Raw genomic sequence first — 13933 nt, 5'->3', positions numbered from 1 at the left:
TTTTTTGTTTTTTTTTTTTTTCTGGCATGGAATTCCTGGAGGAATTTAACTCCATGCTCTTGTAAAGTGCAGAATGTTGCTAACATAAAGGAATGTCACAGGCCGTCCTTCTGATATACATGGGCCATACACCATCATGTGGCAAAGAAACAAAAAAATACAGTATACCTACATTTAACTTTTCTGTCCACTACTATTTGTTTATTGTTCTTACACTCAGGGAATGTGAATGTTCAGAACCTGAGATGCTGCTGTTTTCCGTGAGTTGAATTATTATTGTCTTTTACTATAGATCTGTACATTGGGATTGGTTTGAAATGTTGCTGGTAAACCGTATCTCAGTTCATCTATTTGTTGAATATTAAAAACAAATTTAGCTTGTGTGGACAAAGGCTTGTGGGAAAGACAGTAAAATGTTGAGTGTGTCTGTAAGCAGCATTCTCAAGATTCAATAAGATCTTTCCAAGTATTTCATCCTTAGGATTTTAACTTTTCTTTACAGAAGGATGATTTCTCACTCTTCCTATTTATTGTTCAAGTGACAACAATGAAGTTATTCCTTTATCTAAAATGTAATTATCTGATACTCTTGTTATCTAATAACCCTTTTTATGCTAAGATATTATGAATATGAAATGAAACAGACTGTATAGTGAGTCTGTCTTTTCTCAAGGCAATGGGGACTAGAATTACTCTAATGCAGTTCCTATAGGATTCTTTCCTACGTTTTGAGGACATCTGAGTGCACGGAAACTAGTTTTCTTAATTAAAATCACAAGGAAAGGAATGTGTGAAATAGGGAGACAATTATTTCTGCATGATAGTATAAGTACAGATGGGGATATGGAGTTTTTTCTAAATCTGAAAGAGCATTTTAATGCCATCAGCATTACAGATATTGCTATACTAATACAGTTAACCTATGCAATAGGATTTAATGAGGTCACCAGTTTCAGTTTCTATTCCTGTTGTGGAACTGTAGTGTAAATCCCAGCTACTTATTTCTGGTGTGTTCAAGTGCCAAGTGGTGAATCAGATGAAGGAACGTCTGTTTGGAAAGGTGAAGTGATCAAGTGAATTCTCAGACTTATTAGATGCTTCACTGAATTCATTCAGCCCTGTCATTCATGTAAGGATGGGAATAATCAAACTGTGGCTAGGAGTGGTGGAATTGTATCCATTACACAGGAAAAACCAATACTAAATTAATTGAGCTTTGATACAAAGAATCTAGTAGCTTTCTCTGACACAGATGGAACTGGGAAAGCCAAGACTTTGCTATTGTTAAACTGGAAAAGGGCATGAGGCAGTAGCAGCATTTGTATAGTTTTATTGACAGGAAAAGATAGAGCAAGGAATATGTTGGCCTGCCTCTTGAGTCCATGCAGTTTTCCTCTTCATTTCTTCTAAGTTCTGCTGTCAGGTCTTGTAGGTTCTTGTGCCCAGCTCAGAGTCTGGGTTAGAGTGATCTTTTTTTGTGGTTAGTGAGTTAGAAATCTCCTAAACTGGGTTTGCACAAATCTGTGCAACCAGAAGTACTGACATTATAAAGTCACTTTTTACCATCTTCCCACTTTGAACTTTTAGCCATGTCAAGTAGTAACAGTTTCCAGTGACTGAAAAAGAACTCAAAACATGTCATACTAATCTTCCACAGGTCATACTAATCTTCCAACAGGGCGAGAAGATCAAAGCAGTGGACTGCTCAGCCTTGCTGCAGTCTTTGGAATGACTGTGCAACATACTATCCTAGAAGATTTTTCCAGATCCACGAGAGTGATTAGGAACAGCCAGCACAGATTAACAAGAGCAAAACGTGCCTGATAACCCAATTGCTTTCTGTGATTTGTTTTCTCTGTTTTGTGTTGTTCTTTTTTTTTAATTGTAGTAGAAATGGGGAGGGGGAGGGAGGGAATCATTTGAATGCAATCAAATTCCATTATATATAACTAAGTACTGGGATAGTGATTCTGAACAATGTTGTTAGGAGTTGCAAGGCCTGACTAGACCCATTCCTGAACAGCCTAATTTTAAATCCAGTTTGGATCTTGCTTGAAGCAGGAGATTAGATTAAGACCTATTGAAGACCATTTCAACCTAAATAGTTATGTTGCTCTGAATAAGTAGTTGTTATTCACCTTTTGTTCTTTTTTTCCTTTTTTGGGGGGGGGCAGGGGGGCCTGGCTATAAGGTTGGGCTGATACTTTATAATATGTTATTCAGTTGCTGAAATAGTGATTGAAATATACCTTTTTCAGATTAGCAGATGTCATTAGGCTGAGGGGAACTGGTTTATAACATGGAAAGTAGAACTGCTGCTCAGTGGGACTTCAAAAATACATTGACAGAACCTCAAATTGTGGCAAATTTTGTTTGGAATGGAATAACTTTCACCTGTTGATACAAGGTGGGGGCTCATTCTGTAAAAACCGCTTCCCAGAGAGAACACAAATAGCACTGATTTTGCAGGGTGTGCAGCTGGCCTTCAGCAACCAAAGGTCAAAAGAAGTCCAGTGGTTTGAGAGGAGAGTCCAGCGAGATTGAGAGAAGTGACAATTTCCTTGTCAGCACCGCTAAGACCACATCAGGAGTGGTGTGTACAGACTGTTTGGTGCTCTTTGCTATAAGAGATGTGAACTGGAGTGAGGTCAGAGGGGGGCCACATGTTGATGTTGAGAGGAGGATCAGATCATATGATACGTAAGGACAATGGTTCTTCAATTTGAAGAAGTAACTTTAGAAAGGAGATTAATAGCAGCTTTCTGGTATTAAATACAGGGGTATAGAGAAAATGGAACTGGATTTACACAGAAATGCTCAACTGTAGTACAAGTTGCAGAGATTACAAGCTTCAACAAAGGAAACTGTACAGAAGCAATTATAAAAGTAACCACTACCTTAGTGAAGTAGATGATGTTGTATAGAGGGTTCTGTGAGGTGGTTTTTTTTCCAGAAATGAAATGGACAGGGCCGTGATTGAATTTTGAGGATAGCTCAGCTTTGGGCAGGAGATTGTACTAATTCTTTTGAGATTTCTTCTGAACTTTTTTTTATTCTATGATTGCTCTGTTTTCTTCTAACAATCTATTTGATGTTGTTCAAAAACACTGGACAGTTTCAACTGGAAGTTGAGATTTCAAATTAAGCTTATTTCACAACAAAGTCTTGTATAGAGGTTAGTGGAAGAATTAAGAGTAAGTAATTTTGACAGTATTCACTTAAGAAATTAGTTGAAACAGATCTCTTTATGGATTTAATTGCTCCACTACAGGAAACGAATGTGGTAGTTGCTTTCAGAGGTCTTTATGATTAGTTATTTTAAAAGCAGAGAGAACTTATAAAATATTTTAAATTTTGTTTTCCTTTTTCATTGAGTGTTGATAGCCAGTTTTCATCTAAAGCTGTTACTTAAAGTCCTAAATGAATCATCTACTATTTGTGTATGTGAGTCTAAGTAGAACATGAGATGACTGTGTTGTAAACGTCTTACATCCTTTCTTGCTTAGTAATTGGAGATTCAGAGAGAGGCTTTTCTTTACCTGTAATCAAATGTTAATAGAGAGGATTAAAGCAGATACCTGCTAACTGCTGGTTCTCATATTTCATGCACTGAACTGGTTTTTAATGTTACTAAGTAGATGGTGACCTCGGTCTTTGACCAGCAAAGAACATTAGTTTGTGCCAGTCGTAGCCTCAGTTCTAAGTGAACTCAGTGCATTCTAGAAAGTCATTAAAATAGGTGATCATTTCTGTGTGCAAGGTCAGATTCCTTCCCCAGCTTTGTACTAGCATTTGCACAATTGTTAGTGAATTTGCAACTCTATCCTAGAAAGTTGACTTCTCTAGTGCATATTTACTTTTTTGGAGTAATACTATATACACAAAATGTTTGCTATGCAAAATGTAGTCTGTCATTTCTCACCAGTCTTTCGAAACTGAGAACCCATTTGCCCATATAACTCAACATCTCTACCTGATAGCTGAACAGAGTTACTTCAAATGGAAGAACAAGAAAACCCAACCTTGAGTATGTATTCATTGAAGACAAAAAGCAACACCCACAGTCTTGCATTTAAAGGAGAATAGCATCTTGTTTAGATGATCTTTGACAATATCATCTAGGATGTTTGACGTGTTCTACAACACTGTCTAGCCAGGTAAAAAGCTTGTTGGAGCTGTCTTTGGCACCAATGTTATACCAATTTGCATCATATGTACATATGATGTGTATATTATCAGCTGATTCCAGCTAAAATATTTTAGACCTATAGTTTGGGTTTGTATGCTGCTGCTATACTTCCTTAATGCTATTACTCAAATCTATATGGTCTCATTCTGGGATATCTTTGCAGTGTCTGCTAGGTACTTACCTATGTAAACAATCTTTAATCATCTGTAAGGGCAACTTAAGAAACTTGCTGCTTGGATGACATTTAAGTTCATTGTCCAGCAGGATTTTTTCATGTATCTAGTGTAGGAGAGAGCTGAAGGATCTGTTGTGTATTATGTGAAAAGAAAAACATCCTTTAGTGTAAGTCAAGAAGCCAAGCATTTATCAGCTTAAAAAAGATGAGCTTTGAACTTTCGTAATTTTAAAACATAATGACTCTACAGTACAAAGAATTCTCTTGAACATGAACTTTGTTGCTTTACTTTGTACAGTCTCCAGAGTTAGAGCTTGTTTGTCCTTCTCCTTTATCCCCTTATTTACTGTGTCTTTGCATGTGACACATGTTACAGGTGTTTTAGGAGTATCTGCAAACATCCTGTGCTATTCAAGTGCCAGTTGTTTTAAAATTGACAGGAAGTGGTGAGATGTAAATAGGAATGAGTAAAGTTTAATTTACTGGTTAAGGAAGCAGCACACTTAGCTTAGGTGCCTTTCAGACTGATGTGACTATTTGTATGCTGTTAATGTACTGTGATCTGAATGATGTATTTTTATAATTTATTGGAACACAATGGTTAACATTCCCTTGCCAGTAATTTGTCCTGCAGTTTAGCAAAGTAAAGGAGGAGATGCATCACCAGACTTGTGGAGCTGATAACACTATTTAGCAAGTAATTTGTCACAGTTGGGCTTGGTCTTACTGGGATTTCACATAGTACTGTAGACTGCTGAGTATCCAAGCTGAAGCTCTGATGGACTGTTCAGAGGTGCAACACGTTACTGTTCTGAAGAACATTCCTAATAGTAAAACTAACCTTATTTTTCCTGATGTCCAGCATTCTTCAGAAGCTGTTGATTGGTAAAAACCTGTAGGTTTTTTTCATCATACTGCTTTGAAGCCGGAACATTCAGTAGGGTAAGAGCAGAGTCCTGATTTCTGAGACCAGAAAATGTAAAGTATTCTAGTTACACACTTGAAGTTAAACATTTGCTTTGACTTTTATGGGGAGTTTTATGGAAAGAGTCAGATAACCATTTGGAAAGGAGAAGGGAATTGCCTAGCCTCCAGTATAGAATTGTGACAATATAGAGTATCAAATACAGAATAAGATTTCTTTTCTGACAGCCTACCGTTCTGCTCTCAGAAGAGAGATCCTGGAGGATGTATTTCTCTCTGTTATTTGAACTTTAAGAATTTTGAAACAATCTAAGAGTATTACAGGGGTTCTACAGAGAACTGTTGAGTTTGTGCTGCAGCTGAAATTTTTTTACTGTTTTTCTGTGGAGGCAAAAAACTTGAGGTAACATGCTAAATTTAGCTGCAATTCAAAATACTAAGCTCGTTTGCACAGATGAACAAGAAGTTACTACGTAGCCTGCCAGTATTTGGTATTTAGTAACTCCTGGTCACTGAGGTGCAGCAAATCAGTTTTGTCCTTAGTTGCACAACTGAAGGTGAAGAAACAGAGCTGATTATACACTCAGTAAATTAAATTTCACTTAGGCAGCCTTAAGACATGTCTCAACCCACAAGTATGAGTGACGTTAGAATGTAGAGTCCTTTATCGTGAGTTGGTTGGCTGTTTTCAGACCTCTTTGCATCTGCCTATTCCATAATATTAAATAATGCTACTTATAAAATAGAGTGGGAAGTTTCTTAATTGGTGTAGTGGAAATGCTAAGCCATGGCCTAAAACAGTGACTGAGCACCTGGTGGAGGGCAGGGCCAACCCAGGGGAGCTCAGGTGCATGTAATGCACCTTGGTGATTGGAAGGGGTGGAGCCATGGTTGGCAGTGAAGGCAAGGGAATCTTGCTGGAGATCCCTGCCTACCTGAGGCCTTTTTGTTTGTTTCTGTGTCTACAGCTGCTGCATTTGGGCTCGTTCTCATTTGCTGTAGCCGAAGACTTTGCCACCCCACTGTTTTCGTGGTACTTTCCATCCTGTTACAGAATTACAGTTGGATTTTGGATTATGGATGGTCTGTACTCACTTGCTAGTAATTATGATGATGACTTAGTTCTGTGCATGTGACTTCCCTGTGTGCAGAACTTCAGTGGTTGAAGAGCTGAAGCTGTCACGGTCTTATTTGTGCAACTGAAGAAGGAAAGGAAATCAAGGAACTTAATTTTTATTTTTTTGCTAGGTGATGCCTTAAATTTTTGAATGGAACTTTCTTTAGCAAATTAAAAGTTGTTGGATTTTTTATTTTTCTTTTCAGGCTCTTTTTGATGTAATAATTCTTAATTTACTTATGAGTTGTTGTTTACATTGAAGGGTGAAGATGTCAACCGGACACTTGAAGGTGGGAGGAAGCCTCTTCACTATGCAGCAGACTGTGGGCAGCTTGAGATACTGGAATTTCTGCTATTGAAAGGAGCTGATATTAATGTATGTACATCAAAATTTAGAGTCATATATGGTTGTGTTTGTTTTGGTTTTTTTTTTTCCCTCACATAAGAGGCAAGTGCTTAGTGGATTACTGGAAGAATTAGATGAAATCAAGCAATTTGATATATATAAGAATGCTTGAGAGGTAGTCTCCTAAAGTTTAGAAGCTTAAAATTGCATTTAATAAATGTTCTAACACCTTTGGACACATATTGGGAAAACTATTAATTTTGACAGTTATTAGAAAGATAAAACTAGCAATTGCATCTAAATAAAGATGGTGTAGAATACTTAATCTGTCTTCTGCAGTCCTTTCCAACATTATAATACATCCTTGACCATGACAGGACTAATTCTGCTTAAATTGGTGTTATTCTCTGTTCACATTTAATTGATCTGTTTGAGACACCTGCATGGCTTTGTGTCGTTAAAAGACTTTCCTGAGCTTTATGACTCTTCAAAACAGTATAGTCCTCCATTACCTGAAATTTCTAAATGCTTTAACCATGCATTCCAAATTCTGTGCTTTAGAACACCTATATGAAAATTAATGTACAAGACATCTACAGAATGTCTCAAACTTTTTGTAGTTACCTGGAACGATAAGAATTTCCTCAGGAGTGCACCTAGTTCATCATAAAATGGAGGAAAAATAAGGATGTTTCATTTGCTCCTTTTCTTATCCTTTCCAGCACTGTAGTTTAGAGAAAAGAAGGCCTGGAGGATGTTTCAGGCCAAAGCAGATTTCTGAAACTAGAATGTCTGAGAAATGGAAAAATTAAGGGTACTGTCACGGAGTTAACTAGATCAATCAATGTCTGTGATGGGGGGGAAAGGGGTGGAGGTAGTAGGCCTGTGAGCCCCCGGCCCCTGACAAATGGGAAGGGAAAAAAGGGAAAGGGGTAGGGAGATGGGAGCTGGGCTCAAGGAAGCAAACAGAGAAGCGGCAACAATCTAAGGAGGAAAACTTATTTTACTAATTACAATCTAATTTAAATTGAGTTTCCAAAGACTGAGAAGCCTACTTTGAAACTGAAGGCACCACGGCTTGGAAGCACACCCATACCTGCTGCCAGGCAGTTGGAGAGAGAGCGAGTGTCACTTCCATGACATATTTCCCTCTCTGACCGTGAGGTCCTCTGGGATGTGTAGTTCTTCTCTGTGCTCCACATGGTGTTATGATGTGAAATACCAGTAGCAAAAGTTATAAAATCATGACAACTTCTCATGTGAAACATTGCAATTTCTGTCATTTGCCAAAAAATAAAAAATAAAAAAATAAAAAATCCCAACCAACCAAATACGAACGTGAACTTTTGGATACTAAGGAGATTTAAGGAAGAAATATCTTACTGTTCCATAACTGCTTTTATGCCATGACTTTGCCACAACTTTTATCTTTTATCTTTAAAAAAGGAATAAAAAATTGTGAAGGAACGCATTTCTGGAAAATATTTTTAAATCTTTGACTTCATTTTGCTGTTGGCAAGACAAAACTAAAAGATTAAGCGAAACCTTTTAATGCTGTGTGAAATAGTTCTTCAAATAACTGTGTCTCAATTTACAGGCTCCAGACAAACACAATATTACACCACTCCTATCAGCAGTCTATGAGGGCCATGTTTCCTGTGTGAAATTGCTTCTGTCAAAGGTGAGATACAAATGTTTAGAAAAAGTTACCCATTAGCAGAGTATATTACTGTAATTTTTTTTCAGTAAGATTATATTGCTTCAGATAAGTTCAGAGCATCAAACAAATGCTGTTTACATTACTGAGAGAGAGAAGGTATGCTCTTGTAATAGAAAAGTTAGTTGAAAGAGAGAGTTCTATGACTCTTGCAGTGGCGTGAAAGGGATAACCACCAAAAATATGGTGAGCTCTAGCTGAGAAGTTAACAACAGATCAGGCAAGAATACTAGTGTATTTGTTCAGCAGGCAGAGGAGTGGTTTTTAGCTCTGGCAGCTGCTTAGGTGTCTCATATGATGGAGTCTACAATGAAGCTGTGCAGAGGAGTGTTTTCCTTCAGTTTCTGCCAGGTGGATGAAAACCCATCTGGATTGGAAATATAAAAGTAGGTAGTAAAGCAGCAGATTTTTTCTGTGCTAGAGTTTGTAAATTTCATCCAAAGTAGCGTAGTCTTATTCTGTTTCTGGTCTCCTTTTCATCCGTGTTACAAAAGTGATGTATTTTACAAAGCAGTAGTTAATTCAAGAAATGTTTTGTCTCTTCATACCTTCTCCTTCTTGTTACACTGCACTTCTTTTGAAAATGGGAGGTTAAAAGTGTTTTCAGAATGTGAACATACCTGTATTGATCAACCAAAAGATTATAGATTTCTTGCTGTGCATAATGTCATCTTCCATGCTAAAATGGTTCTGAACTGCCTCGATGCTGTGTGTGGGTCATCTTTCTTTTCTTTGCCTCTTGAACCCTGTCTAATGTTAATTTATTTTTCTGTAAGGAAATGCTGCAACTTTTAATCTAGGATTCAGATTTGTTGTGAGGACTGATCTGTGAATTCAGATCAAAGAAACTTAATAGATATACTCTAGTTATAAAATCCTTCTTTTCTGTATAATTCTAACATTTTTCAGTATTTGTCTTTATGGCATTCATGAAACTTTGTATTTAATTTGCTGGACAAGGTATATCATTTAACCATTTAAAAGAATAGATTTAGTTTCCCTTCTGAGCTTTTGGTCTTTCACTGCTCAGAGCTGAGGAATGTTAGTACAGACTCTTGTCCTCATGTCTTGTCTGATTCAGCATTTTTGATACAAGCTCAGTTCTAGAAACTTAGTTTGTTGGTAAGCAGACTAGTACATTTTCGTATCACTTTGTTACCTTGTTCCATGATGTTAATCTTATTGCTAGCTTAGAAGGCTTCATATTCTCTTTTGTAGTGCTGGCTCCTTTAGCAAGTAGTCCCTTGCAACAAAGTACCTGAGTAATCCATAACCAGAAGGATCTTAATATCTTAAAAGAAAGTGCAGATTCTGTGTTATTACTTTGTTTTTCAAACCAGAAAGAATGCAATTCATTGCTACTGAGTATTCTCTGCCTTGAATTTCAGTGGTCAAATGTTTTAGTTTTCTACCTATTTCTTTGACATGATTTCCATCTTACTGCTTGTCTTAATTTTACAAATGTTTGGTACAATTATTCCAAGCAGTGAACTGCTAATGAATCACTTGAAGTTGCTTTTCTGCCTAACACTCAGGATGCTATTGAAAAGTACTGAATGCTATTCAAGGGGAATGTATTACAAGAGGACTTCCAGAGGTGCAGTTTTTCAACTCATAAACTTAAATTATTAATATGGAGTTTGCAGATACAATGTATTACTGACCTCTGTTTTTTAAACGTTAATCAATTTAATAGCTAATGTTTCCATGCAGCTGCTTCTTCTTGTTGATTAATAGTTACTGCAACTGTAACGCTTAGAATGTCATTGAGTGTATTTCAGGATTTCTACATTATGTTAGTGCATGATTTTGTACAAAATTGAATTTGTGTCAGTGTTTATCTGGCTGTGATTGTATCTTGTACTGAAATGGGAAACAGAGGCCTTGAGGATAAGTTTGGGGTTAAAGAAAAAATGATATATCTACTTGTTCATCAATGTCAATAATATAAAGGAATTCCTTTATCACATGTTGTATTTCTTTCTGTTTCTGTTTTGAAGTGCTTTGCATTCTGAGTAAGTTACTCTGAACACTGGTAGTATCCATGGGGCAGTCCCATGTTACAGCTAAGCCTATACCAAGGAGAACAGGTGATTCTGTTCAGTCATTTAGTGCTATTTCCTGCATGTTTCAGCTGCTGCCTTGCAACAGCCCTGGCACTGGTACCTGTCATTTGTTCCTACTGCAAGGTATTTTTCTGTAGCCAGAGTCCTGCCAATTGAGGTCTTCAAATTTAAGTTGTATTTAGTTCCTTGCGTTAGTTACTGGAATTGGAGAAACACTGATGCCAACTCAAGAACAAACAGAACTAATTTCAGTTTCACTTGTGTTGTTACCTTGGGATGTTTTTCAGTGCTCTTGCACTGTGACAATACCTGTCCCAGAGAGCTGTCTCCTGGGTTTATTTGTAGTTTTTGTAGGTGTACAATTAGAACTCAGTTTGTCTGCTTTACAGCTCACCTGGTGGCTGTGTTGCTCTCTTGTAAAGGGCAGATACTTGCTTGTTGCAATGTACTGCTTGTTTGCTTTGTTGTCTCTGTTGTGGCATTTTTCTATTGTAGAGGATGGATGAGTTTCATCTAAAACTTGAGAATAAGAGAAAAGGAACAGATGTGGGAATGAAGCTGTAATCTATCTAGCTGTCTCTTTAGTATATTTTATGCCCATGTTTGCCTTTTAGCAACAAAAGGCACAAGTGGTTTCATTTTCTCCTTTGCCACACTTCATGATTATTCTTGATTATCTACTGGGAAAATATTTTCACTAAATACTGAAAATCTTTATGATGAAATAGATTGGGCAGTAACAATCCAAATACACAGTGATTTTGTTTAATAACAAGGTTTTGACCTTTATATAGAAAATAACATTCAGCTATAATTATAGGCAGAATGAGACTTTTAGTAGGTGAGAAGTGATCTGAAATAGGTTACTGAAAAAAAAGCACTTGCTGTGTGCTCAGTGAGAAGGAATTTCACTAGTAGAGATAATAAAGTCTAGATTATTATGCTTGCTAGAATGATGTGTACCGTGCTGTTACCTCTCCTCTAGTGCATTTTCAGGGAAATGGAACTAATTACTTTTAGATAAATTTAAATTTCCTAGACCTTACTTCCTTCCTCTTCCTTCCTCCTTCTTACAGATGCATTAAATTATGTTTTGTATCAGCTGCAACTTCAAATTATGACATAGCCAACGTTTTCCAAACTTCCTGGATGTCCCATGGCATTCAGTTATGTACTAAAATTTGAACACTGAAAACTGCAATGTGAAGCTCCTTCCTTAATCTTGTGTTTGTTATAATACCTTCTGATAGTTTCACACTGGTAGGTAGCCAAGCTCCTCTGTGCCATTTCACTCTGCTTCCTCAGAAGGACAAGGGGAGAAAATAAGATGGGGGAGAAAAAAGTCATTGGTTCATATTAGGAGTGGGAGATCGCTCACAAATTATTGTGTGTTGGTAACAGACAAGAGCAGTGAAAACAAAAAACAAACTAAGAACACCTTTACCCACCATCTTCCCTTTTCTACTCTCTTTATCTCGAAGGCACTGGGGAACTGACAGTGAAGGCTACAGTCAGTCCATAGCACTTCATCTCTACAGCTCTTTCATGGTTACTCCCTGCCCCTGCTCCACATGGTGGATGATTTTGTCCTTCTCAAACTGATCCCACATGGGCTTCCCACAGGCTGCAGCTTTCCAAGCACTGCTCCAGTGCAGCTCTGTGCTGCAGGGCCTATCCTTTAGGAAGTGCACCAGCATTGGTCCCTGTGGGTGGCAGCTTCCCTGGACTTTTTGTTTCTCTGTGGGGCTCCTATCCATGGGCTGCAGCTCTGGTCTGAGATTGCTCTGGTGGGGATTCTCCATGGGCTGTGGCTCTTTCAGGCCATGTTCTCTGCTGCCCTACGGGCCCCCTCCATGGCTGCATTTGGAAATCTGCTCTATGTGGTGCCTGTGGGCTGCAAAGGACAGCCTGCCCCTTCATGAGCCTCTCCTGGGCTGCAGGGAACTTTTGCTCTGTGCTTGGAACACCTCTTGCCCTACTTCTGTACTGACCTTGCTAACTAGAAGGCTGTTTTTCTCACTCCTCTCTCCCAGCTACTGTCACGCAGCAGTTTCTTTCTTCTGTCTGCTTTCCCAGAGGCACACCCAGCATTGCTTGTGGCTCAGCTCTGGCAGCAGCAGGTCCCTTTTGGAGCTGGCTCTGATCTGACATGGGTCAGATGTTGGGTACTGTACACAATGTACTCCTGCAACTCTCCTCTGCTAACAGGACCTTGCAGTGTAAACCCTATAGATATGGTGACTTCAGAAATGGTAGGATTACTGAAGAACAAACCTTCAAACTTCTGTCTCTGGAAGGATAATAACAGTTGTGTAAATCAAAGGATTTAGCTCAAAATTACTTAAATTCGCTGCAAGTGTTTAAATAGTGGTATTCTATGAAAGGCAGGTTAACCCTATAACATCTGATTTGGCTGTGGAAGGTAAGAATATTCATCAAAAACAGTGAAGTGCTGTGTAAAAGAACAATTCAGTTGAATTTCCTACTAGGTTGTATAGGAAGTAATTGAAACATTGTTTAATATTAATTAGTGGTTACAAATGAGTACTCCAACAAGTTGAAACAGTAACTATTAAAGCTGTTTTTTTTTTTTTCAATTTTGGACTTAACTATGATGGTTGCATGTATTTAACTCCCTGTGTTTTATTTGTATAGTATTTTCTTCTATTCATGAAACACTGCAAAAACGAGTTATGATTTTATGATTAAGTTGCATTGAACTGTGGCTTCACATGTTGCCATTGAACTGTGGCTTCACATGTTGCCGTAGTTGATGGTGATACAGAATGTTGGGGGTTTTTTTGTATGAAATCAGATATAACCAAGATATGGTTATTTTTGGTAAACAGTTTGGCTTGCATTGTTTAAAACAAAATACTCATCTAAGTTTGCTGAAGATGTTTTACAGTATATTAGAATAAAACAGTGTGAATGTAGTTAGCTTTTGTCTAAAGAGCACTTTCCATTTGAATTTCAGATAGGGCTTGCTGTCTTACTACTACCTTAACAGTAATTATTTTTTAATTAATTTTATAATATTTCTTCCAGGACTGAGACATTTGAAAATATCTGTGGTCATTTAAAACAATGAAGTGGTTTGCAGTATACAGTGCCTTTAAAGAAGGGCAGAACCGTCATATCTCATGTTCAGTTCTTTCACTTCTGTCTTTTCTCTATTATTAACATTAAGTAACGTATTGTTTGAAGGTATTCTGCTCTTAGGGAGGAAATGAATTCTCAGTAGCTTTTGACAAATATGGAAATGAATTGCCTCAAATACCAGATGTGTATTCAGCTCACATTACAAGGGAAAAGTAAAAGCCTTTCTACAAAACAAAATAACTGTTAAAGTAATGAGTACTATTAGCTAAAGAAGCAACTTCAGTCACTGTACTTTAG

At 37.6% G+C, this 13933-nt stretch overlaps 1 protein-coding gene across 1 annotated transcript in view; it reads left to right on the top strand.

The window, feature by feature from the left end:
- MTPN (myotrophin) overlaps positions 1-13933 on the top strand; it is a 38656-nt gene that overhangs the window by 17796 nt on the left and 6927 nt on the right. Inside the window, exons 2-3 of the mRNA XM_015866477.1 lie at positions 6668-6781; positions 8349-8432. Coding sequence (XP_015721963.1) covers positions 6668-6781; positions 8349-8432 — 198 coding nt within the window. The remainder of the gene's footprint in view (positions 1-6667; positions 6782-8348; positions 8433-13933) is intronic.

This window comes from Coturnix japonica, chromosome 1 (genome assembly GCF_001577835.2).
Source record: "Coturnix japonica isolate 7356 chromosome 1, Coturnix japonica 2.1, whole genome shotgun sequence".
NCBI classification, from domain to species: Eukaryota; Metazoa; Chordata; class Aves; order Galliformes; family Phasianidae; genus Coturnix; species Coturnix japonica.
The sequence above is the reverse complement of the archived record's forward strand: the minus strand, read 5'-3'. Positions and strand labels throughout refer to the sequence as shown.